Source organism: Spizellomyces punctatus, assembly GCF_000182565.1.
Source record: "Spizellomyces punctatus DAOM BR117 chromosome Unknown supercont1.8, whole genome shotgun sequence".
NCBI classification, from domain to species: domain Eukaryota; kingdom Fungi; phylum Chytridiomycota; class Chytridiomycetes; order Spizellomycetales; family Spizellomycetaceae; genus Spizellomyces; species Spizellomyces punctatus.
Window position 1 is genome coordinate 950,144 of NW_015971544.1, and position 27,008 is coordinate 977,151.

Below are 27,008 nucleotides of genomic sequence, written 5' to 3' on the forward strand. Positions count from 1 at the left end.
TGGATGTCAACAATGCGCTGGGGAACCCTCATCTTGTGTCCAAAAATTAGTAATTTGAATGAACATTTAAGGGTGCACACATCAGGCTGTTTGAATGTTTGTTGATGCAGGTATGGTACAGAAGATGGTAACCAAGCAAAAAAGTTGAAAGTACCTCAAGTTAGCTCCATATGGCAGGCATCGAGAACATGCCGCTTTGGTGTTCCAGAAATACAGAATCAGGTAAATAAATGTTATCCAGAGTGTCACAGGTTAATGCAGACGACAGAAAATAGTAAAATGTCCACAAGTTAATGCGAAAACCTATTCAGTTAAGTCCGCGGGTGCCAGTCAACTTGGTCATCGAAGCAGGGACAAACCCCGATTCTTTACAGACAATATTTGACGAACCCACATGTTGAAGTTCCGCATACTCCCCCGGGATAACCCCCGAGGAGGAAACGGCTTGTAGAGCTCTCCAAGATGAGCGCATCCGTCCTGCGTGTTTCTGTTGAGCAGAATGAACATACTTGGTAATGATTGACGTTGGGTACTAAACTGATAGCGAGACCTGGCGAAGAGATTACAATGGACCACAACAGCCCCTCGTTTGTTCATTAAAACTGAGTAGCATGGTTGCTCACATGAATTGGTACAATTTCATATCACAGCACACTATTCATAAACGAGATTGGCGCTGCAGACATGTGCGGAGTAACAGACCACAGCAGGCCATCGTTTGTTCATCAAAACCTGAGTAGCATGCTTGCTCACAAGAATTAGTTCAATTTGAAATCACATCACACTATTCATAAAAGAGATTGGCGCTCCAGCCATGCGCGGAGTAACCTTTCCATTTGTCATCAGAAGACCCGCGTTCCAACATAAAATGGGACATGTTCCATTGCTTTCTCCTACGTGAATTCGTCTTGTTCTCACCCACCTCAACTCACCTTCTGCATCAACGCACTCTCAGAAAATGTCGAACATCCTTGTCATTGGGTAACAATCTCATGTGCGTTAGGATCATCCCATGGTCAAGTTCTAATAACTTGCAGAGCTACTGGTTTCATTGGTCTCCCAGTAGCGTTGGCATTGCGGCGCTCTGGCTACCATGTATACGGTCTGACAAGGTCATCCGAAAAGGCGCGCCTGCTGGCCAGGAGTGAGATACTGCCGGTCATAGGCGAGGTCAAGGATCTCTCCAAAATTGTGCCGCCCAATATTGAAGTAATCATTGACGTCAGCGCTGCATATTACGATGTTGCGACAATCTTGGAGGAGGTCAAGACAATTGGTTCTGGAAGGAAAGCGACTGACCCAAAGTTGAGCTTTATCTATACTAGTGGAACTTGGGTGAGTTCTGCGACCTGGTGCAATTGCAAAGAAGAATATTGTACCTCTCCGCTCAGGAGAAGATGGTATCATTCAGCGCTGGTCACCACGACTCACGAACGCGTTATCTGTAGAATTATGGTACCAGTTCCGAGTATTTCAGCGAATCTACCCCACTTGGTCGTGTCGCTCCGCCCCCCGACATGATCGCTTGGCGTCCAGATTTTGAAAGAAAGATATTGGAAAGCCGCGATATACTCGACGTTGCTATTGTCCGTCCATCGATGCTGTATGGCGGGAATGGTAGCATCTGGTCCGTATTCTTTGATCCAATTATCCGCGCCAAGAAGGCGGGCAGTAATATTGCCACGGTTCTTGGTGCGGCTGACTTGAAAGTCACCTCGATCCACAAGGACGATTTGGCAGATTTATATGTCAAAATTGTTGAAAAGGTTTATTATTCCGGAAGCCAGTTTTAACTTTTATTGCAAATACTAAAGGCTATTTCATTCATGCAATATTACAGTTGCCGTTCGTAGCTGCAACAACCTATCCAGTTATCAATGGCATTGCAACGAAGGAATCTCTCGGCAACATTCTGTCGGCCTTTGCCAAAGAAGTTGGGTTCAGCGGGACCTTTGAATTTAAGCAACCAGAAGATGTCCTGCAAAAGGCAATTGTGACCACGTCAAACGCCAGCAACGATAAAGCGAAGGCTCTTTTGGGATGGTATCCAAAGCAAGAAGGGGTCGAGCAAGGGATGAAAAGTTGGGCGGCTGCGTATTTAGCTTGGGCAGACTAGGCTTACTAGGACTATTGTGATAACTGTCGGGGTTCATGGGGTATATACGTAACATCCATCCATATACATGTCTTAACTTTTCTCTCATACGCATGCTACATTGATAACCTGGTGGATTTGCCTGGGTTAGCATGGTGAGCTAAGGGATCCAGACCAGGTGTCGTGATAAACTCTGACGATAGGACATTTGTTCGTCTAGATAAAGCGTTTGCTGTAGTCGCCACAAAAGACTGCATTTCAAAGCTGTCCAGGTCTCAGTCCACCAAAGAGAGTGCCCGGGAACTCTTTGTAGGACGTGGGCTGGGGATGACTTTTAGAGAATTGCCATTTCTTTTACTCTGCTTCCTCTGGAGTACCACTGTACAGCTCGTCAAGTAAGCGATTATATAAGCGACGCGCATATGTCTCTACCATCCTGCTTTTGCAGACGTTCATTTGCTCAACGAAACGATAGCAGCTATTCAAAATGCTTAGCGTGGAAGATAACCAACATGCGCACTCGCTACCGCCTTTTGCCAATGCTCAGAATAAGGCGTTGAGTAATGATGTAAGTCTATGAAATTCTTACACTTTGAGACGCAGAAAGGACCAACTGGACAGAAACTTTCCTAGATCCGAAATTTGGAAAGCAGATTAAGCTCATTACTCGCAAGTCTTGATGACAATGTATCCAGAACAGATACAATGTCCGCTCACATGAAGAATGTGCAGCAAGAGCTAGCGCACACGCAGGTATAACAGCATCCATGCTAGGATATGCCACGAAACACTAATACTAACGCCGAGATCAGGCATTGGCTGATGCAAAAAGTCGACAGATTGATACAGAGGATCACTTCAAACAACTTGCAGAGCGGGAGGCTGGGCGACTAGCAATAGAAATCCGGCAATTGGATAAAGAGATTGCGCAAATTACCGACTACGTAAGGTTTGCCCGATGACTGTTTCTCCTTACCTTAACCTTACCTGTCTTCTTCTACACTCATAACAAAGCTCAATGGAATCCAAAACAATATATACCGTGGAAATGAGCGAATCGAAAGCATTCGCAGCGAGCTAAAGCTAGAAAAGGACGAGTTGGACGAATGGTTGCGAGTTCAGGCCGAGAAAGAAGAGGACAACATTGCTCTATTGAAGTATACAAAAGAGGATGATATGAAAGTCAAGGAACTGAGCTTGGGAATCGAGAAGATGATGCACGAAGTTAACAAGAAAAAAGCCATTTTAAGCGCAGAGGTGATGTCCTGTGCAGACTAGAGTTACGTTTTCAAAAATTCTCAAGCCCAGCTCTTTTCATCCAGGTCACCGAAACACAGGTTGCCCAGATCGAGCTAGACAAAACAACAGAAGCGTTCAAAAAGCTTCATCAGGAGCGGCAGGAACTAATACAGCAGTGGGAGAGCGCGATCGAAAACATGCACAAAAGAGACCAAGACATTATAAATGCACAAAATGATTATCAGGCTCTTAAGGTACATCGAGATTTGAATAGGCATCAGAAGAGGTTGGTTTCTGGTTAAACTAATCTGTGAACTAATAGCTGCGAACCCAATCACATAGGATGAAATACGGAACAAGCAGAAAATAATTGACGAAAAACAGGCGTTCCTGGATCAGCAGCATCAAAATAACGCTGAAACCGAAAAAAGGATTGGCCTTACCGAGCGGCAAGTCAGCAAGTCAAGGTACGTGATGCTTGAGCCTAGTGTAAACATTTTGGACCTAACCTGTGTGTTCTCGTGCAGGTTGGAACAGCATCAGGCAAAGGCAAGCCTGGTGCAATTCCAGGATGAAGTAGACGTCCTTCGCAATACATTAAATAAAAGTAAATTGGCTAGCCGTTCTGTAATGATAAATGACATGATTCCTAATATGCCGCTCTTCAACCACAGCTGCAACGGATCTGGTCAACAGGCGAGGGGAGATTGTGAATCTCAAAGGAGATTTACAGGAGAGGCGCGCAAAGTTAGAAAACGAAAAGCAGAACCGTGAGGATATGAAAGCGAAGCTTGTCATGGTCACTGACAAGACAATGTCACTGGAGGCGAAGGCACAGGAGGTATGTTTCCCTGTTTTTGATTTCTGCGCTAGTTGCCAGCTTGACGCCCTGTTCTGCATGTAGCTTCAAGAGATACTGAAGCAAGAGGAGCTCCGAAGCAAAGAACTTGATCGGGAGCTTAAAATGTTGCGGGAATCACGTAAGACGACGTCGTAAGGTTTGGATAGTTTGCGTTGGAACAAGTGTGTTCACTATGTTCCCTGTCGCAGAATTCAAACGGAACCAAGAAGTATTCCGGCTGAAGCAAGAGGAAAAAAATCTCAGCGCAGAAATTGCTGGCGGAGAAGCTGCCTTACGCAACTTGAAGAGTAAAATCCACAGCCTTGATCAGGAAGCCTTGAAGCAACAAGCCCTTCTGTATGCACAGGAATTCCAAATTCAGCAGTTGGAGCGAAAGTTGAGGCGCGCTCAGGGGGAGCGAACAGACGAGGAAAAAGAAGTTCTTATGAAACGCATCGACGACCTTAACCAACAATTGGGGGCTGCTACACTGAAGTGGAATTTATTGAACGCCCAGTTAAAGAAGTCGCAAGATGACGTGCGGTGAGTAATAAAGCCTTCTTTTCTTGCTCTCTGATCGCTCATTCAAAGTGCTCTCTTGTACCAGGGCCTCGCAAAGGAACCTTGAGACATTAGAGAAAGAGAAAATGAATGTGAAAGAAAACATCGATGAGCTCAACCTGTATAATGAAAGCGCCGTAAGCACAATATTTACGTACGAAAGAATCCCTGGAATGCGTCAACCTAATCATTATCAAAGTCAAAGCAGCTAGCGGGTAAAATTCGCGAAAAAGAGGATTTAATGGTTGAGGAAAACATCCTTCGGCTGGAGCTTCGAAAGCTTCGTGGGTTTTTGAACGCACGTGCCGATCAAGTCTTTACCCTGGGAACTCGTCAAGTACATCTCCAGCTGGCACTGGAGGAGCGCACAAAGGAAATCTCCATTCACAAAGATATGCTGAAACTGGCGCTAAAGAATGCCGAGGAAGAAAGACATTCAGCTGCTGCAGAGCTTCGTGACAGAGTCTCAAAGGTGGAGAAACTTAAAAGGCGGTATGAGATCGTGATGACCCACTTTGGGTCGAGCGAAGACGGAGACGGGGAAGAAGAGCACTCCCAGGCGTACTATGTCATCAAAGCAGCGCAACATCGGGAGGAACTACAACGGGAGGGTGACGAGCTAGATGCTAGAATCAGAAAAGCGGAAAAGGAAATCAAAGCGCTTGAGAATACCCTCAAAATGATGAATGACCGGAATGAAGAGTATAGAATGAAGTACGTCTGGAAGTGGATTTTGGCAAGGCCTGCGAAGAGCACTAAGATGGGCTTTAAGTTTATACAAAGCAGAACAGAACAGCAAAGATATCCAGCACCGCGAGATGTTAGAGCAGGTAAAATGGGGATCTTATCAATTTCATTCCACAATTTATAATAACCGAAAACACCTGACAAATCTAGCAATACCGCCACACTATGGAACGCTACAAAGAGAAGCGAGATGAAATCCAATCCCTTCAAACAGCCTTACTGAACTCCGAGAAGACACTATCGACGCTTACAAACGCCGAATCATCACGGCTCCAAACAATATCTCTCCTAGAGCAGAAATTCAATGCGCTGCAGAAGGACGTTGCAGAACAACAAGCTAAACGGGAGCGGGCAGTCAAAACAGTGCAGAGAAGCGCAAAGGAAGTAGGAACGAAGGCTGACGAGGTCGAGTTGGATTTTAAAGTTCGAGAGTTGAAAGAATTAGGAAACCTGGCCATCGAAGCTATTGGGAAAGTTGTGGAAAGGAGACCAGAAATTGGCGAAAGGGTCAATCAACTCTTGGCAGAGGTAACATGAGGTGATTTCTGATTAACTTTGCTGTTTGCTGAACCCCATCCATCTGTTCACTCCTTTGAAAAATAGAACGGGGTGCAACCACCGTCACGACCGATCTCTCGTATTCCCTCCCGTGCGTCCTCTCGCGCATCCATTACATCGGATGCTCCCTCCGAAGCCTCCAATACATCCCGAAGAAGTGTTATTGGACGGCACACATCTCCGCGAGCTTCGCAGTCTCTTCGATCATCTAGTGGTAGAGTTACTCCAACCAGAGTGTCGACGACCAATCTGAATGGTAGGGCAGTCAAGTACGCAGTGTTTCAACAGTGCCATTTCTGATCCCATATCTTGTTGTGTACCGCAGCAACAATAACGTTACCAACTGTTGCTGCACAGCAGCATTTGACTACCAGCCCCATTCCAAGGGCACCCATTACAGGAGCGGGAAGGATTCGTGCTCCAGCCCGACCGGGGTCTGCAAGTAGCGTTGCCTCATCTAGACGCTCCAGTGCAAACTCTACGGCAGAAAGATAGATAATGGCTAATTGCGTGGTGTATAAATTGGTATTGTGCGTCTTCAAAGTATGCTGTAAAAATTGTAAAATGAAAGACTCGGACAGTGGTTACACTTCACCGTCCAACTTGAATTGAAGATTAAGAAAGATATCACTATATCATGAACCACCTGTTGTAGCCAGCATTCAGCGAGCTTGTTTTAAACCCGTGCTCGTAACCTGAAGATCTTCAGCGAGGACTCTGATGATTACTTTCACTTTAAAAGGACACAGCAACAGCACTTTAGCTGACTGCGAAACTGAATACTACGGTGCACAGACGGTAAAACAGTGCACCACTATCGGCCAGCGGAATTATGGATTTGGAAAGGCAAAACCACCAAAGAAAATCTCTAGAGTGTGATCGGAATCGGGCCATGAAGAAGATGCGTCAGCAGGCATACTGGAAAACAATGAGTTCGGCGGCCAGTTTTCACAGAGGAAGCCCATCAGAGAAGAATGGAACAGCCATCAAAGGAGACGAGCTCAACACGGCCTAAAGATTATGGAGAACGTAAAAGCCGACGATGGAAGGTCGATATCTGGTTGCAGATGGCCAGAGATTATTACCTGTTCTGCAGGTTCTGCAAGCGTCCGACCCCTGCCAATCACACAGTTTGCACCAACGAGTATTTCTGAAAAGCGGGAGTTCGATGTCTGCGAACTATGGCACTATAGGCAAACACTGGCTCTGTCCGTCGTGTCAGCAAATTCTCACTTAAATAAGGTGAGATTGGATATCGTCTGAAGTACACTATCTCATATGAGCTTGTGTGGGCACTCAATTTGACGAATAATTATACAGAATATGTGAATGTGAATATTGAAAATTGCCATTCAAGGTTGTTACTTTTTGTGCGATATGTCAAGCTAACGAGACTGTCGTTCTACAGTGGCATTTTTCGGACAAATATTTGCGACAACGTTCTGAGTTTCCGCTCTTGTACAGATGGATGAATATATCGAGCTTGAGCTTCGAAAGCGATACGAAACTTAAGAAAGTATAAGTGGCTGGAGCGTCTGGCAGCCTAACCACCTCGGGCCATGCTATGCACCCGTCTGATCAAGGCACGATTGCACCCGACACTAAAATGCATCATGGTGACCCCTTCTATTGAACACTTAAAAGTTTCCGGGAAGGAAAACGCCAGGTGAAAATGCTTGTACAAAATACTCAACAGCTTTCCATAAACTGGGAAAATTACAGAAAATGGTCTGAGAACATCCGTTATATAATTCAGAGATATAACCAAAAAGACTGTCGATATACTCGCTAACATTGCTTGCAGGTTTAGGACCAATCCGCGTAGCTAAGCACTTGTTTGGGAGACAGCACGCAAAAAGGCCTATAACTCCTACATAGTGCGGAGCCGGTGGGTATTGGCACTAGTACAGTGATTCCAACCAATTGAATCATAATTTTACTCGATTTAGACTCATGAACTATGATTTGATAATGGTTCGATGCACAAACGATGCTCCACCATTAAAAATGGGTCCAATATGTGCGGCAATGAACGGATTGAATATTCTGCAGTTGCTCCACCATTGAAAAACGGGTCCAATGTGCAGTTGTCATATCTCTATATAAACCCGCCTTCTCTGCCCATTTCCCAGGTTTTCATCATTCTCTGCCGATAGGCTTTCATCATTCTCTGCCCATTTTCCAGGCTTTCATCCATTTTTCTATTCCAATCATCATGCTGCCAAAGAAAAAGCAAAAGCTTGAAAAACCTACTTGCTTACATACCTGTAACAAGACTTCCTTTGCAAAAGCTTTCTTGCCAAACGAGATCTATCGCCAATGGCTTCTAGATTACATCGCCATCATCCATCAACTCGCCGACCATGCTTCCCACGCTCTCAAATTCTACATCCTATCTGCACCAACCTTCACCATGAACGAGGAGACCATCGAAGCAATTCTCTATCTTCTCAACAAGGGGGAGGCTTGGCATCCAAGAAAGGAAGCAAAGAAGGCATGGCGGGATTGTTTGCTGCCATATGTTCAACGGTACTGCCAAATCATCAGCTTCGTTCACCCAAATCTATGAGGTGAGCAGCAATCAGTCAATTACCTGACAGCGAGTATGATGGCGAACCTGAAAGTCAACGTTCAAGAGCATTTCATGCAGATGCTCCTTCAGTATATCAATCTGCGGCTCGATGTGAAGGGACAGAAGCAGCGACTGCCACCGAAAAGCGATGCACGAAAGGCTTTCTTTGCTTGGCTACGCTACATGAAGTCAATTTTCCTTTTTGATATCATGCCCGAGTCGCTTGATGACTTGACTGCTGAAGAGAATGAACTTCTAGAAGAGATTTGGTCCCTTAACATTCCCCTTTCTGATGACCAGCCACTCGCATATTCCGTTGCTGTAGACCCTCTCGCATTCTTTCCTGCATACTGCAAACTCTCTGGGCTGTATGAACGACATGGCTTCCGTCGGTTCAGTGCCATTCCACTACGTCAATCCCTCATCCAAAGCCATGTGCGGATCGACACCATCATCCTCTACTCTCACCTTCTTTGCATCACGCGACGAGAAGCGGAAACTGTTGAAAAGGTCGATTTATGGTTGCGCGTCTGTAATCTGCGGAACAAGGCTTTTAGATCTCGTCGTGGAATGTGTTTTGAAGGCTCGATCACCACGGATGGAACCTCGGTGTCTGTATACCTAAAGCACCCAGAAGCAGCAGACAAGTATGGAAAGCGCGGAGTGAGAAAGTCAGCAAAGAGTTTAGAGGACGAAGTTAAAGCGCAATACATGGAGAAAAACTTACCTGCTTGTCGAGCAGCAGAGAATGTTGTCGTTATCGACCCAAACAAGCGCGATCTTCTCTACTGCCAAGACAGCCTTGGTACTACATTCCGTTACACCGCAAACCAGCGAGCCATGGAGACAGGTAGCCGCCGAATTGCAAGGGAGTGGGAAGCAATGAAAGCCGGCGGTATTGACCTCATAGAATCACGAATACCATCTCACAAGACGATGAACCTCATGGACTTTACTCGCTACCTTCTTGTTTGCCGCGCTGATTGGGATCATCGCAAGGAGTTCTACTCCTGTAGCGAACGACTCTGATAAACCGGTTCGCTCAAAGGCATCAGGTGACCACGATTGAGGTTTCCGCAATTGTAACCTAAGCTTCGAAACCCCTAAGATCAAACTCGGTTCTGGGCTACACCAGCGCAGCATGAAGGATACATTATGCAGCCATGATCGATCATGGCGATGGTCCGAGATGGGAAGATTGGACGCCGCCACCCTAATGAAGGCTATGGAAACTAGTGTAGATGTTACCGTAGCATATTCTTGTATAAAAAGAGGAATTCAATAAAATAAGTCAGTGGCCAGAAGCCGTAGCGACAAAAAATCCCCACAACTAGCTTCTCAACCCCAATCCTAGGTTAACAGGAACCTAACAGAGCGCTTCAATGGCCTGATCACCTGCACTGAAGCCTCTAAATCCTGCTCGGTTCACAACTAACCGACTCTCCTTGCCTCTCGCCCTCAAGTTGCTACTGACGCCCAAAGAAAGGATTTGGAGACTACGATTCCTAGTACGGACACCCACACAACCTGCTAGGAGACCCAAGTTGTCTTTACCGTAGTCTACCAACAAAAAATCCATTACATGGTGGAGAAGCGCGATGAACTGCCTTCCCCTCTCAAATTCAGCTGAAAACCTTATTCGGTCATACCGAAACTCTTGCGCAAACCGAGATCCGCTCAGGTAGCTACTCGGAAACCTTTTCTCTCGTTTCAGAAACAGACTTCACGAAACCGAGAATGATGCTGGTCGAACGCTCTCCAACGCGAGGCCGCTCACCTGTGATCCAGACTCGTAGTCAGGGTCCTGCGGAGGACATCGAAGTCCCTCCTGCAACACGCCCAAGGCATTCAGGGACCACTTCTGTCGAACCGGAAGCCCCTAACTTGGCCACGATGGCCTCTGAAGTGGCAGCGTTAAAAGAAGACATTGCCAGCTCGACTGCTGCAATGCAGTTGGCAACTCAAAATCTTACGGAACAGCTTCATAGGCTTTCCGAACATCAGACAGTGGTGGATGAGCACCTCGCACGAGCCTTAGAAGCCCTAGCGCATCGCCCGCTGCCTGAACAACCTCTCATAGCACGAGCTACAAGAGAATGGTCCGCAACCCCGTGGGAAACGTCGCACACACCAAGGGAGTGTACCGAACCAAGTTTTTCAGGTCCAGTGCCTCCAATCCAAGTGCCAGCGGCCCCGTGGGCCAGCGACACCAAGGTCGATTCCTTGAAAGCAAAGGACGTACCCAAGTTTACAGGCAAAAGAAACCAAGACATTGAAGAATGGCTCAACAAAGTCCAACTTCTTCAAAACGTTAGCGCAACGTCAGATGCCAGGATGGTACAGCTCCTACCAGCCATGATAGCCGAGAAAACCCCTGCCGATGCTTGGTTTTACACTCTGGAAGCCCAGGAAACTTGCTCGTGGACCTGGAAAAGGTGGAAAGAAGAACTGCTTCGAGAGTTCCGAGATCCCCTAACCGAGTCCAAGTGCAAAACCGAATATGTGCACTGCCACGTGAACCCCAAAGAATTTTGCAGCTTTCTCGCATTCATTGACCACAAAACTCATCTCCAGCGCCTCGCATACGGCGACCGGGCAAACATAGAATGTCCCGCTGACCAGCATTTTGACCTAATAGTTGAACAATTGCCCAGCGACATCCAAATCATGGTCAAATCCTGTAACGTCACGAACCTGACCAAATTAAAAGACTTCCTGCGCCTTTATTTTGGCTCTGATGACACCAGAAAATGAGACCCTTGCTACAGCGGTGCTGCTGAAGCTCAGAAGAAGTCACAAAAGACCGGAACTGACAAAGGCCCTAAGCAGATGGCTCAACATAAAACCGGAAACCCCGAAAAGGGTTGCGACGGTCCTCAGAAGATGGTTCCGGACCCCAACAAGGAACCACCAACACCCTGCAAATTCTGTCAGAAAAAGCATTGGAATGTTTTCTGCTGGCAGAACCCGAACCGAAAAGATCCTGAAGATGGAAAGAAAGGACCATACAGAGCACCCACGCCCGCAGGTTGGAAACCCAAACAGGAGTCCAAGAAGTCTTACATAGTGGAGCTGGACTCGATGTCCGCTACCACCGAGACTCTTTTTTTGGCTTCGGAACTGGAAAGGACAGCTGCCGCTAATCAAGGATTCCACACCATTGGATTCTTTCATTCACCCAAGCACTTGGAATCAACAATTTTGATGACCGCACCTCTTTCCGAGGTCATGGAGACTAAGGAAGAGGACCCCCGCATGCCCATGCAGGGCTGGGACCAAGTCTGGAACAACATAGCCATCATCTGGGGCACCCTGCAAGTGGCTCTGATGATGGGCAACAACCCCCGCGCGCTCAGCTTCTTTGCCAAAGAACTGAAGCAAGGCGCCGGGCACCTCGGGAACGACCCCTACGCAGTCGCGTGGAGTTCCCACCACCTCTACATTGCTGCCGCAGCCGAAGCTGACAAGGATCGAATCCTGCGAAAAGTCCGAGAAGATGGTACCCCTCATTTGATCCTCCTTGCCTGGATAAGGCTCGATGAGCATGAGAAATTCTTGATGTGGAGCTCCGAAGATCCTGTTATCTTTGATTCTTACACCAACCTGCAACTGGTGGCATTTCTCCTGACAGGCAATATCATTCGCTCAGACTATTATTATCATCGCAGAAACCCCAAATTTCTGCACATTAAAGACCATCCACGTCTCCAAAGACACGAAGAGAGTGAATGGACGCGTATAGTCATGCTGGCTATCGAACAAGTTGCTCGCCAGAATAAAACAACAAAACCACAAAACAACAAATCTAGAGAGCACTTTGAGAGTGCGATCAAGGCTATGGAAGCAACAATTAACGACATTGCGCCCCATTTCGAGGTCGCGGTGCCTTCCATCAACGCCTTCTACTTGGTAGATTTAGGCAATGTACTCAAAAGCCAGACCAAGACCCAAACGCAGCCTTGCTGGATGCTAGCCATCATCGCTCAGCTCTGGGCACCTGTGGTACTAGACACAGGAGCCTGCGAGTCTCTGGTTTCTGACACATACCAGGGCCTTCTGTTCTCCGAAACCAATTTGCAGGATGCAGAAACGATGGCTTTCAAAGGCATTGGTGGATGTATCTCATCTACCAAGACAGTATGCCTCGAAACTTCCCTCAGAGGCCGCGGAGGAGAATACCTGACTTTCCGCGCCTATTTCCGAGTCATTGCATATGGGAAACCTCTCATCATCCTAGCCAACAATGTTCTGGGACATTTGAAACTCCAAACCTTGGTTCAGGAACCCCCGTTACCCAGTTTCATGGTGATGCTCAAGAATCCGGACATCCTTATCCCTTGCTCCATAACAGATGAGCTGGACACTGATCACATGCGCGGCACGCCATACAAGACCAAGCAGGGTGAATTCATGAAGGATGTGTCAATGCCACAGCTGACCAAAGCCAAAGCTCAGAAGTCTAGATTAACCATGTTAATCACGGGACAGACGCGTGTGGCAGCCCAAACTTTTCTCATCGAAAACCCTCTTGAGGCCACCGCTGCTAGCTCAACGGCCCTGTTAGGCCTCAAACTGTCCACCGCGACCCATAATTCGGTTGCGGACCCCGAAGAGAACATTTCCAAAGAAGAATGGCAGACACTTCGGAACAAATGGAACCTTGACTCTACGGAGAGGGCTCCAGGGGCCTTCAAAGCCCAATTAAAAGACACGGAACATTTCCACGTCAATCTCAAGCAACCCAAACCCGTGGTCTGGGCCCTAATCAACATTCTACGACACTTCCATCAAGCCTTCAGCTATGAGGGTCATCTCATAGGGAACTACACCAAGATTCCTTATGCACCTCGATTTATCTCGGCTCCGCCACCCCTTTCGAGGCCACGGTCGTACTCTCCGTTGGAGCGGACAGCCCTTGAGACGGAGCGAGACACCATGATGGGGCTTCAGAGGTGGAAACGAACCACCAAAGTAACCTTCGCCAGCGATCCTGTTATCATTCGCTATGCAGACAAACCCCCGCGGGTAGCCTTCGACTATCGCCGAGCCAATGACTGCATGGCCTGGGACCCATATCCCTTTCCCATCATGCTCGACATCCTGAACTGGATCGTTGCAGTCCCATTCCGATACATATCGGGAGGTGACGCAAACAAAGGATTTTACCAAATCGCCATCACCGATGCATCGGTACGCAAATGGCTCGTGATCAGACTCCATGACGGCATCTACGAACCACTCTTTATGCCCTTCGGACCCAAGACTGCCCCTTCGCACTTCTGTCAGGTGATGGACGACACCTTGGGTCCCTCCAAATGGTGAAATATCAACAACTTTGTCGATGATATCCACACACGAGCGGAGACAGCCGCGGAAGCCCTAGATGCCATCGCGGACTGGCTCAACTGCTTTTCCAGAGCCAAACTCACCCTAAGACTCGACAAGTGTCAATGGCTCTTTCACCAGCTCACGGCTCTCGGTTTCGTTGCCTCCTCTCAGGGTCTCGCTACCGATCCAGACAAGGTCGCAACCATAGTCGATTGGCCACGACCCAAATTCATAGGTGACCTATGGTCCTTTGTGGGTCTCCTAGGGTTCTACGCCCAATTCATCCCCCGCTACGCGGAACTCGTCCGACCCCTGCAAGACACTATCCAAGAGGGCGTTCGCGAATACTGAGACCTTAAAAAGGGTCGCGCTGACCCAAAGAAAGGTGCTGAAAAGCTCAATTCACCATCCATGCTCGACACGGCGGTGGCCCCTACAATCACAGCCACTGGAGCCCGATTTGAGGTTTCGCAACATCCGAAATCTAGCTCCTCAGACCTACCGGCAGTCAATCTATGCCAATCATCGTTGGCGGACTTGCCCATTGACCCCTTTTGTGTCAGATGCCTTGCTCGCAAGCGCCCCGACCAAGGTCTGCGCAGATTTATCGCGAAGCGTGAAGTTTCATGGACCGATTCCCGAAACTCTGCCTTTGCAGCTGCCAAGCAGGCTCTGACAACAGCTCCAGTGCTTGTGGCACCCAGAAAAGGGTTCCCCTACACCCTTCACAGTGACGCTTCCTACACAGCATTTAATGTCACGCTCAAACAGTTACAGCCAGATGCTTCTAAACGCCCACTGTGCTACCATTCCCGAGGCACCACCACCTCGGAAAAGAAGGCCCCCCCCCGTCAAACTCAAGGCCGGATGCCTCATTTGGGGCCTCGGAAAACTCCGCCCATACCTCGAAGGCCTGCCTTTCACGGTCATTACCGATCACCGAGCTCTTTTGTGGCTCGCTAAATACAAAGGCGAGAACCGTAAGCTTCTCCGCTGGGCCCTCGATCTTAGTTACTGGTCCGAATGGATGACAATCATTCACAAACCAGGACGTTTTCACATTGTCGCTGATACACTTTCACGGCTACTAGGAGCGGAAACCCTCCTCTGCTCCACCGCGACCCAAATATGGGTGGCGGAACACGGAAGACGACGGCTGCGCACCACACCAGCGGCTCTCGCACCTTCCTCAACACTGGCAGATGCCGCCTTCCGTCTGGCATTACAGCCTGCACTCATTGCCGCCATCCGTGCTGGCCTCACCGGCCAGCTCCACCCCATAGCCCAACAGGCCTGCACGCTCCTATGGGAGACCAGCCCCAACACCTACACTACAGCCGACGCGCGCTTTCTTCAGGACTGGCAACGTGCAGATAACCTGCTGTGGCACCATTTTTCAGTCTCCGAAGACCTTTGGCGCCTCTACGTGCCCCCTGCTTGCACCCCCAAGGTGCGCAAGCTTTTTCACGAGGGGGGAGGACACTTCAGATTCGAAAGAACCTATGCCAGAGCCGCAGCGCAAGTCTGGTGGCCAAAGATGGCACAAGATTTCAGAAAACACTGCGCAGGATGTGAAATCTGTCAACACTCAAAAAGGGTACCGCAACTGATTCCGGGGTTGCTGAAACCCATACCACCAGCTCCGGGACACTGGACAGTCATCACGACTGACTTTGTAACCAAGCTCCCACTTACTTCCAGAGGGTACGACGCCTTTTGGCTAATAGCATGTAAATGCTCAAAGAGGATCCATGTATGGCCCCTCAAGAGCACCGCGACAGCTATTCAGGTCGCGGAACTCTTTATAGAATGCTATGTCCCATTGCACGGCATTCCAGAGACTATTATCTCGGACCGCGACCCCAAGTTTACGAGTCAATTTTGGCAGGAGGTCTGCAAAAACCTAAAGATTAATCAAGAGCTCACCACAGCCTACCACCCTCAAGGTGATGGACAATCAGAGAGAGACAACGCAACGGTCTTGCAGGTCCTTACCACAGTGGTCAACACCCAATTAGACGACTGGGACACCTTTCTTCCGGTTGCGGAATTCATTATCAACGATACGGTACACGAGGCGACAAAAATGACGCGATTCAGAATGGACCTAGGCTATGAGCCCCACAATCCACTGGCGGATATTGTCAAAAGGCCATCAGAAACCAGAAATGCAGATGCGGAAGAGCTCTGTAAACACCTCGGTGACCTAAACATCCTTATCCAAGATCTGATGATCGAAGCCCAGGATTCGCAGAAAAGATATTATGATTTATCGCGACGACATTTGGAGTTCCGGAGAGGAGATAAGGTGCTTCTGAGCACAAAAAACCTAGCAGGGTATGAGTCCAAGATCGCTCCGAAATGGCTGGGACCAGTCACAGTGACTGACTGTAACCCTCTCCGTGACAACTACAAGTTAAAACTGCCAGACAAGATGAGACGACTTCATCCATGGTTTCACATATTGAAATTACATCCGTACCAGAAGCCTGTCGACGCCAAAACTGAGGAAAAGGTCGCGGAAGCACAAGCGGAGGATTCCGATGCTTCAGAGGGCGAGTTTGAAGTGGAAGTGATAGTAGACCATCGAACCAGGTGCGGAAAATGTCAATTTCGAATACATTTGTGACAGAATTCTTCTGTCAGTGCTATGGTTATACTGGTTAGATGTGGTTCCAAACTAGTGGTCACATGACTTTGCTGATGGTGTCAGCATTCATTTGACCAGAATTAGATAAATAAGCAGATTTAGCCATTTCTGGCTAAATTAGATGAGTATCCTGACACACTAGCATCTGCCCCTTTTAATCAAGTGGCACAGTGTATTTAGGATGACTTCTCTCACTTGTGATTGGCCATAAATGGTGCAATAGGCTGACAAATAGTTTAGGATGACATGTACAAGATCTGATTGGTTGCAAATGGTGCAATAGGCTGACAAATAGTTTAGGATGACATGTATGAGTTCTGATTGGTTGCAAATGGTGCAATAGGCTGACAAATAGTTTAGGATGACATGTATGAGTTCTGATTGGGTAGTTAGGATATAGCATTTGTCAGCCCCTTTTGTCTATAAAAAGAGGACCTCTCTGAGGCCCCTCAAAGGAAAAAAATAACAAGTAGTAACCAAGTCTTCCCTAGTTTTCTGTTGTCTTCTTGTCCCTGCTAGCCTGTTACATGGTAGCACCACCTTAGACAACAACCCCAGACTCTTAGACCTTCTGTGAGAGATCAGAAGCTAAGATCCCCAGACCCCCAGACCCTGCCCTAGACCTTCTGAGTAATATCAGAAGACCAACAGACCCCAGACCCCAGACCCTGCCCTAGTCCTTCTGAGTAATATCAGAAGACCCCTGCCTCTTATCCCAGGCCCAACTTATGCCCAGAACCCCCCCTCAAGGACTCCTACAGACCAGCCCACACCACCCCATACCACAAACCTACCCCCAGCACAACCTCCAGAACTACCACCAGACACACCACTTGGTTAGCATCAGAAGCTCTGATAAAACAGATAGAGCTTTTCTATTGTGGGATTGTGAAGAAGCTGTAGTGTCCCCCTGTATCCTCCCCACCAGTTGTACTTGCAAGTAACATTGCATAGTTTGGGCCTGTGACCCACCCTGTCTTGACTGCAAGTAACATTGCATCTCTTGGGCCTGTGACCCACCCTATCTTGACTGCAAGTAACATTGCATCTCTTGGGCCTGTGACCCACCCTATCTTGACTGCAAGTAACATTGCATCTCTTGGGCCTGTGACCCACCCTATTGTTATTGTTACAAGTTATATTGTAACTACCCAAGACTCCATCCCATTACCACCATGGCCAGCCAGGAAGAGATTCTCTTCAACACCATTGCTGAGCTTGACATAGACCAGGTCAGGCAGGAGCTTTATCAAGCAAAGCTCCAGCAGCTGAACTCCACCACACCAGCCCCTGCTCAGTACCAACCCAGAGTAGATAAATCCCTGGTAAAAGTCCTCCAAAGCAAGTTGAAGCCCTACAAAGGCAACAGGAATGTCGAAGAGATTAGGACATACCTCCTCAGACTTGAAGAGTACTTCCAGGCAGCTGCAGATCTATCACCAGAAGGCCAACTGTTAGTAGCCACCACCTACTTGGAACTCCATGCTGAAGTCTGGTGGCAAAGCCATGTCAAGAACCACCCAGTAGGATCCCCTCTCAGAATCCAGTCTTGGGACCAGTTCAAGAGAGCCCTTCAAGAGAACTTCCTCCCAGCAAATGCCACCAGAGCAGCAAGAGACCAGTTGGCCAGGCTCAAACAACAAGGCTCAGTAAAAGAGTACCTAAACCAGTTCAATACTTTATGCCTTCAGGTGGATGACTTGTCAGAAGCTGAAAAGTTAGACAAGTTTATCAGAGGGCTTAAACCCAGGGTTCAGGAACAACTGGAGCTCAACCCCACCAGTACCATCAACTTAGCCACAGCTGCAGCAACAGCTGATAGGATTGACCAGATCCAGTTCAGCTACCAGAGAAGAAGCCAGGCCACCAGCTACTACTCCCCCAAGACTGAGAACTCTGGAGTAGTCCCTATGGAGATAGATAGTATATCCACCAACTCTGGGAAGCCTCTCTCCAAACTCACTGAGGCTGAGAAGACTGAGCTCAGAAAGAAGGGAGCCTGTTTCAGGTGCAGAAAACCAGGCCATATTGCCCCCCTATGCCCCTTGAAGACCAAGCAGCAGGGAAATGGCAAGCAGACTCAGTAGAAGATAGAGGTTCTGCCTCTACTGGGGAAGATATCAAGAACCACCACCCTGACACCCACCACCTGGTACACTCTCCTGTTATTCAACCCTTGGACCTATTGGACCCACCTGAAACCACCCCTGAGACTTTAACTATCCATGGACTTTACCTGGAACCCCAGAGAACCCCAGCATCCCAGAGAACCCCAGAAACCCAGAGAATCCCAGAATCCCAGAGAACCCCAGAAACCCAGAAAATCCCAGGACCCCTGAGAACCCCAGAATCCCAGAGAACCCCAGAAACCCAGAGAACCCCAGAACCCCAGAGAACCCCAGAAACCCAGAGAACCCCAGAACCCCAGAGAACCCTAGAACCCCAGAAAACCCAGGAACCCCAGAGAACCCCAGAACCCCAGACCACCCAGGCCACCTACCAAGAAAGCAAGATCCATGTAGTAGAGGTGGCTCCATACTCTTTAAGTACCCCCAAAGGGCCAAGGATTCCCCAGAGTCACTTGCTGACTGTGCAAGGTAGAATCCAAGGAATCCCAGTAACCATTCTCCTGGATAATGGGGCAAACCAACTCTATGTGTCACAGTCCTTTGTCAAGAAGGCACAACTGGTGACTCATTCTCTCCCTGGAGCAGAAATCTCTATGGCTGATGACAGAAAGCACCAAGAAATAGGCTTTGTCAAAGGTCTTCAGTACTCAGTAGGAACCTACACAGAACAGTCAGACTTTATAGTAGCCCCAATCAAGTTTGACTTGATCTTGGGTATACCTTGGTTTGCCTGGAGGAATCCCAGTATCAACTACAACAAGAACACTGTGACCTTCACCACTTCCCAGTACCCCAGAGTCAGATGGTTTGTTAAGCAGGCCAGCTCTTCCAACAAATCCCAGAAGTCCAATCTTATCACCATGGTATCAGCAAAGATGTTGGCCAGAACACTGAAGAAGAGGACAGCAACAGCTTTTGCTGTGTATCTCAAGAACCCTCAAGATACCAGCACCCCTCCAGACACCATGGATTCCAAAGTCACCAAGCTTCTTGAAAACTATCAAGATGTCTTTGCTGAAGAGCTTCCCCCAGGACTTCCCCCTGAGAGATCAGTAGATCACAGAATTGAACTCAGTGACCCCAACCAGACCCCCTGGAGACCAACCTACCACCTCTCTTCTTTGGAGTTGGAAGAACTGAGGAAGCAGCTTTCAGAGCTTCTGGAGGCAGGCCACATCAGACCATCGAAGAGCCCATTTGGAGCACCTATCCTCTTTGTTAAGAAGAAAGAAGGTTCTTTGAGGATGTGTGTGGACTACAGGGCTCTGAATAAAATCACCATCAAGAACAGATATCCCCTCCCTAGGATTGATGAGCTGATGGATAGGCTGAATGGAGCCCAGGTGTTTACCAAGCTAGATCTGAAGTCAGGCTATTACCAGATCAGAGTCCACCCAGAAGACATCCCCAAGACAGCCTTCAGAACCAGATATGGTCACTTTGAGTTCCTGGTCATGTCCTTTGGAATGACCAATGCCCCAGCCACTTTCATGACTTTGATGAATGATGTCCTTAGACCCTTCTTGGACATCTTTGTTATTGTCTACCTAGATGACATCCTCATCTACTCCAAGACCCCAGAAGATCACCTGGACCACCTCAAGCAGGTTCTGCAAGCCCTCAGGCAGAACAAGCTGTATGCCAACCCCAGCAAGTGCCAGTTCTTCAAGCAAGAAGTAGAGTTTCTTGGCTATGTAGTCTCACATGAAGGAGTCAAGCTTGATCCCAAGAAAGTGCAGACTGTTCAAGAATGGCCCACCCCTCAGAGTGTCACTGAAGTCAGACAGTTCATGGGCCTGGTGAACTACTTCCATAGCTTTCTGAAGGACCTGGCAGAGCAAGCTGCACCATTGACAGACCTGTTGAGAAATGACAAGCCTTGGACCTGGTCTGAACCTCAGGAGAAAGCTTTTCAGCAGCTGAAGGATATGGTCACCAAAGCCCCTGTACTCAGACCCTTTGACCCAGCCTTGCCTACCACTGTCTTCCCTGATGCCTCAGGCTATGCAGTTGGTGCATGGCTTGGACAGGATGATGGGAAAGGCATGAGACCAGTTGCCTACCACTCCAGGAAGATGGCCCCAGCAGAGACCAGATATGACACCAGAGAACAAGAGCTGTTAGCCATCCATGATGCCCTCAGAGTTTGGAGGCCCTACCTGCAAGGAACCCCCTTCAAAGTTATCTCAGACCACCAGTCCCTCAAGTGGCTACAGAACCAGCCCTTCTTGACCAGAAGACAAGCCAGATGGGTCATGAATTTCCAATCTTTTGACTTTGAGATTGGCTATGGCCCAGGAAGACTCCACACAGTGGCAGACATCCTGTCTAGAAGACCAGACCTGGCCCCAAGATGCATCAAGTGCAAGGCCTTGGTGACAGCAGAGTTGAATGCTGTGACCCACACCACCAGCACCCTTCAAGAGAGATTGAAGACCAGTACCACAGAAGACCCAGAACTTCAAGAGCTCATCCAAGCTTTGGATGACCCCAGGAGACCAGAAGACCAGCAACAAAGGCTCAAGTACCTCAGCCATCAAGATGGGTTACTCTATTTCCAGGACAGGATCTTTGTTCCTAGTGACCCAGACCTAAGGTTGAGCCTACTCCAAGAAACCCATGACACTCAGTATGCTGGACACTTTGGCATCACCAAGACCCATGATGCCCTAGCAAGGCATTACTACTGGCCAAGGATGTACAAGGACATTAAGAAGTATGTCAAGTCTTGTGATTCCTGCCAGAGAAGCAAACCTAGTCAGCAACCACCAGCAGGCTTGCTGCAGCCCCTCCCAGTACCCAAGACCAGATGGAGCCAGATCTCCATTGACCTGATCCCTGACCTACCCATGACTTCCTCTGGTCACAATGCCATCTTTGTCATTGTTGACAGATTGTCAAAGAGAGGCCACTTCATCCCTACCACCACCAAAGCCTCAGCCAAGGACCTGGCCCTGCTCTTCTTGAAGCACATCTTCAAGCACCATGGCCTCCCAGAAGTGATTGTATCAGACAGAGACACCAAGTTCACCAGTTCATTCTGGTCCAACTTGATGCAACTCTTAGGCTGCAACACCCTCCTAGCCACTGCAAGACACCAGCAGACCAATGGACAGGCAGAGAGAACCATCAAGACTTTGAAGATCTACCTGAGAGCTTTCCTGGAGTACAACATGAAGAATTGGGAAGATCTTCTCCCCTTTGCTGAGTTTGCCTACAACAACAGCATCTCAGAAACCACAGGCTTCACCCCATTCTACTTGGAGAATGGCCAGCATCCCAGGACCCCAGCAACACCACCAGGAGAAAGCAATGATCCTGAAGCAACAGACTTCCACCAGTATATTCAGCAACTGCTTCAAGTAGCCAAGGATAACATGATACTGGCCCAAGAAAGACAAGTTCAGCAAGCCAACAAGTCTCTCAGCAAGGCCCCAAGCTACCCCCTAGGCTCCAAAGTTTGGCTGTCTAGAGAAGGTATCACCCCAGAAGAAGAAGCCCAGAGGCCAGCCCAGAAACTTCTTCACCCCTGGCTTGGACCTTACAGAATCAAGGCCAAGGATGAATTTCAGAATTACACCCTGGAGCTCCCCAGCACCATGAAGATTCATCCAGTGTTCCATGTGAGACTCCTCAAGCCTTACCTGGACCCCACAGAGGACTTCCCTACCAGACCAGTACCCCCTGAGCCTGAGCCAATTATCCAGCAAGGAGAAGAGTTTTGGGAAGTTGAGAAGATTCTGGACCACAAGATCAGAAGGAAGAAGAATCTCTACCTCATCAAGTGGAAAGGATATCCCTCCTCTCAGAACACCTGGGAACCAGAAGAAAACCTCCTACCCCATGGCAGAGAAATCTTGAAGGAGTTCCTAGCCCAGAAGGGAGCTTAATCTTAAAGTGGGGGAGTGTGACAGAATTCTTCTGTCAGTGCTATGGTTATACTGGTTAGATGTGGTTCCAAACTAGTGGTCACATGACTTTGCTGATGGTGTCAGCATTCATTTGACCAGAATTAGATAAATAAGCAGATTTAGCCATTTCTGGCTAAATTAGATGAGTATCCTGACACACTAGCATCTGCCCCTTTTAATCAAGTGGCACAGTGTATTTAGGATGACTTCTCTCACTTGTGATTGGCCATAAATGGTGCAATAGGCTGACAAATAGTTTAGGATGACATGTACAAGATCTGATTGGTTGCAAATGGTGCAATAGGCTGACAAATAGTTTAGGATGACATGTATGAGTTCTGATTGGTTGCAAATGGTGCAATAGGCTGACAAATAGTTTAGGATGACATGTATGAGTTCTGATTGGGTAGTTAGGATATAGCATTTGTCAGCCCCTTTTGTCTATAAAAAGAGGACCTCTCTGAGGCCCCTCAAAGGAAAAAAATAACAAGTAGTAACCAAGTCTTCCCTAGTTTTCTGTTGTCTTCTTGTCCCTGCTAGCCTGTTACAACATTGGTCAGGATACCCACCCCATGAGGATACCTGGGAACCAGAGGAAGCCCTAACAGAGGCTTCCGAAGCCTTAGAAGAGTACTGGAGATCCAGAGCCCCCACTAGCGCACTAGTAGAGGACTCTTTGGTAGTCAGCCTTGCAGGCAACGCCCCGGAAGATACGGCTTACGCTTCCGACCACCAATGCTTCGCGGTTTATCCGGATGATAGCTCACGTGATAATCACGCCCTCTCTCCAGAAAGAAAACCAGTTTCGCGTGGCTTACCTCACCAGTCGAGAACGCCACACCAAGCCTCCCGATCATGCTTACGCGCGTCCGAGCTGTCAAAATCAGCCGGCGACGACCTTAAAAGGGCGCCCCTGCTCGCCCCCCCTCTTTTTTCTTCTTCAACTACCAACGAACTACTTCCCTTACACACTCACTCTGCTTCGCAAACCCTTTCTATCGACACCGAAACAAAAGCTTTCATTTCCAACACCATGACCACCGATATCCGAGGACAACAAGGAGTCAGCATCCTCTCTACCCTTGAGGAAGGCTATCCCTGGTCAGAAGTAAGCGACGCCTTCACTGCCGAGAACTCTATCAAGCGGCTCGGAGCAGCCATGGCCACCTGGGTCGAAGTTTGGATTCGTGAGTTGTACGAAGACCCAAACAAAACCCTTGAACACTATCGTGGTGAAGATTGGGTGGTTGACAGGGCTTCAAAGCCTTACGCCACGAGCCAGCCCCTCATGATGCATATCGCGGAGCCCTACAGTAGGGCTTCCGACAGCGGTCAAGCTGCTGTCGGTATCGTCGCCAATGCAAAAAAGATAGGCAAGAGATTACGGGACGTACCCTGCGCTGCCTGGCTTGATGCTGGGGTCCCTCAACATGCGGCCGGAAACCCCAAAACGGCCTGCTTCACCCTCTGGCCCGATCACGAGGCCCACGATTTCGCGGACATAGCCATCGAAGCCGCGAGAGCAGTGTTGTTAAAGCTAGCCAATGCAGCTGAAACCACAGAAGAGCAGCTCCGTCCCAAACATCGGGAGCACGCCTATTACCACTTTCGAGTGGTTAACTTGAAAAGGGCCGCAGAGACGTTCACAGCCCTCTACGTAACCCGAGCCAACGGTTCCAGGACACCTGGAACCCCGGCTCCGGAAGCCACTGACCAAATTTGGTTCTGCGCGAACGTCATGGGGCGCGCTACCATAATCTGGACGATCAACGAAGACAGCCTTGAAGCTGACGACGACTATCCAGTTGCGTCATGGTAGAAGCGAGGTTCAGGCACTCACAGACGAGTCGCCGAACCTTCTTTTTCGAAGGGGGGATGTAGCGAATGACTCTGATAAACCGGTTCGCTCAAAGGCATCAGGTGACCACGATTGAGGTTTCTGCAATTGTAACCTAAGCTTCGAAACCCCTAAGATCAAACTCGGTTCTGGGCTACACCAGCGCAGCGTGAAGGATACGTTACGCAGCCATGATCGATCATGGCGATGGTCCGAGATGGGAAGATCAGACGCCGCCACCCTAATGAAGGCTACGGAAACTAGTGTAGACGTTACCATAGCATATTCTTGTATAAAAAGAGGAATTCAATAAAATAAGTTGGCAGCCAGAAGCCGTAGTGACAAAAAATCCCCACAACTAGCTTCTCAACCCCAATCCTAGGTTAACAGGAACCTAACAGAGCGCTTCAACGGCCTGATCACCCGCACTGAAGCCTCTAAATCCTGCTCGGTTCACAACTAACTGACTCTCCTTGCCTCTTGCCCTCAAGTCACTACCGATGCCCAAAGAAAGGATTTGGAGACTACGATTCCTAGTACGGACACCCACACAACCTGCTAGGAGACCCAAGTTGTCTTTACCATAGTCTACCAACAAAAAATCCGTTACACTCCCATCCTGCTCATACTCGATGGAAATGGCACTCTTTCATCAATCGGCAGCAAAGCGAATCAGACCTCATAAGTAACATGCACAACAAGTATGGTGAAAACTTTACTGTTGTGATGGGTGATTGGAGTGACGCTGGTCGAACTGCGAGATTTCAGACCTCATCAAAGACAATAGGCTGGTGCACTGTCTTCAAGCAGAACAGGATCAACTGCTTCCTTCTCGACGAGTACAAGACCTCATCTGTCTGCCCTCACTGTTCATCCGATGACTTCCTTGAAAAAAGCTTCAAAACACGACCTCATTCAAGACCTTGGCGACGACGAGAAGGCAAGATTGAAAAAGTCCATGGATTGCTGGGTTGTACCAACCCTAACTGTCAGCAAGCCTGGACGATGCGCTACTGGAATCGAGATACGCTGAGCACCTGCAATATGCTGATAATCGTGCAATCAATGTTGGATGGACACAGTAGACCAGAAGTGTTCAGCAGGAGTGTTCCAGCCGTAGCTTAGATTGGTTAGATTAGGTTTTCCGAGCCGGTTGTCGCCGGTTCAATCCCTGGTGCGGGTGCTAGTGCCAATACCCACCGGCTCCGCACTACCTTTCCTGGACTTGAATATAAGATGGGGTCGCTCTGAATCCTATTCGCATATCTATCTAGCTTCAACACACGCTAGTGGTAGTGGTCTATTCTCCTCGTCTTGCATCTGAAGAACATCATGAGCGACGGAATTTCGGTTAGCTTTGAAATCCTACATTACTTTACTAAACCTGTATGAACTCCATGACGACAGGTTTCTACTCCTATTTTGGCTATTGTTAACGATAATATCGAACAGTTTCCTTACAGAAATTTTTATTAATGGAGAGTTTGTTCCATTGTTGTCTGGCAAGACATTTCCAACCATCGATCCGACGTGAGTCCTTGCCAACGGCCGCCAGCTTTGTATGCCCAGTCATATGTGAGCAGCTACACAAGACTGGAGCCTTTGTGAGTTGTTGGACAGATGTACGCTGGGATTATCCGCCATCATTCTGCTATCTTACTTTCCATACCAGGTCGTCCCATGGAACTTCCCTTTGATGATGCTGAGATGGAAGTTGGGCCCTGCATTGGCACAGGCAATACAATTGTTTTAAAGGCATATATGTTACAGATAATTACATATCCCAAAATTCCTTCGGAAGAAACTGGCAGACATCAAAAAAAAATCCTCTCTTTCCGCGCTCAAAGTCGGCCAATTGACTGCTGAAGCAGAATTCCCACCAGGCGTTATTAATGTACTCTCTGGTTTCGGGTCCACGGCTGGGTATGCCATTACTCAACATCCTGGTATCAGCAAAGCTCCTTTCACTGGCTCCACAGCTCCACCAGCGGCTGGTTGAAAGGTGCTGATGGTAGCCGCCGCGATCAACTCAAGAAGATAGGCTTGAAGCTCGGGGACAGATGCCCCAATATTGTTTTTCGACGATGCAACTTGGAAGAACCGTGCATGCTGTCTCTACCGCTGACTTTCAAATCATGGACAGGTGTGCTATTCGGGCACTCGCTTGTACATCCAGAATGGACATCTATGAAAGATTTGTCGAGCAATTCAAATAAAAGATAGCATTATAGCAGATCATATGAGTCAAGAGTTTTGTAGTCTCAACTTCGACTCATATCAGATGGAAATAATAAACCTGGGAAATTGTTTCCACCCAGAAAACGAACCGTGGATCCGTGGTAGACGCTCTCTAGTATAATCGTGTGCATCGATTTGGGAAAAGAAGTCGCCAAGTGTGGGTATGGAGGGCATACTGTTGGCAAACAAGGCTACTTCATCATCTCATATTATCACAGGCGTTAAATATCATATGATTGTCGCCAGAAAGGAGGGTTTTGGCCCTATCGTCGCTGCCATTCGCTTCAGACCGAGGAAGAGGT

General features: G+C 48.3%; 5 protein-coding genes across 5 annotated transcripts; all 5 read left to right on the plus strand.

Annotated features, from left to right (window-relative positions):
- The first annotated feature begins 840 nt into the window (after positions 1-840).
- SPPG_05191 (uncharacterized protein) lies at positions 841-2,205 on the plus strand. The gene is made up of 4 exons (XM_016753415.1): positions 841-981; positions 1,038-1,335; positions 1,449-1,766; positions 1,841-2,205. Exons 1-4 carry the CDS (start codon positions 959-961, stop codon positions 2,114-2,116), a joined length of 915 nt encoding a protein of 304 aa, XP_016607854.1. The 5' UTR covers positions 841-958; the 3' UTR covers positions 2,117-2,205.
- Positions 2,206-2,557: 352 nt separating this feature from the next.
- On the plus strand, positions 2,558-6,668 carry SPPG_05192 (uncharacterized protein). The gene is made up of 16 exons (XM_016753416.1): positions 2,558-2,663; positions 2,729-2,848; positions 2,908-3,039; positions 3,110-3,352; positions 3,418-3,588; positions 3,677-3,801; positions 3,862-3,941; positions 4,009-4,175; positions 4,239-4,314; positions 4,385-4,718; positions 4,783-4,873; positions 4,936-5,450; positions 5,509-5,566; positions 5,634-6,011; positions 6,087-6,297; positions 6,367-6,668. Exons 1-16 carry the CDS (start codon positions 2,583-2,585, stop codon positions 6,534-6,536), a joined length of 2,952 nt encoding a protein of 983 aa, XP_016607855.1. The 5' UTR covers positions 2,558-2,582; the 3' UTR covers positions 6,537-6,668.
- A 1,981-nt stretch (positions 6,669-8,649) lies between these two features.
- On the plus strand, positions 8,650-9,642 carry SPPG_05193 (uncharacterized protein; the record flags this gene model as incomplete). The annotated part of the gene is made up of 1 exon (XM_016753417.1): positions 8,650-9,642. One exon carries the CDS (start codon positions 8,650-8,652, stop codon positions 9,640-9,642), a length of 993 nt encoding a protein of 330 aa, XP_016607856.1.
- A 711-nt stretch (positions 9,643-10,353) lies between these two features.
- Positions 10,354-11,367, plus strand: SPPG_09263 (uncharacterized protein; the record flags this gene model as incomplete). Its single annotated transcript, XM_016757420.1, has 1 exon — positions 10,354-11,367. One exon carries the CDS (start codon positions 10,354-10,356, stop codon positions 11,365-11,367), a length of 1,014 nt encoding a protein of 337 aa, XP_016607857.1.
- A 12,297-nt stretch (positions 11,368-23,664) lies between these two features.
- On the plus strand, positions 23,665-24,450 carry SPPG_09264 (uncharacterized protein; the record flags this gene model as incomplete). Its single annotated transcript, XM_016757421.1, has 1 exon — positions 23,665-24,450. One exon carries the CDS (start codon positions 23,665-23,667, stop codon positions 24,448-24,450), a length of 786 nt encoding a protein of 261 aa, XP_016607858.1.
- Positions 24,451-27,008: the final 2,558 nt, after the last annotated feature.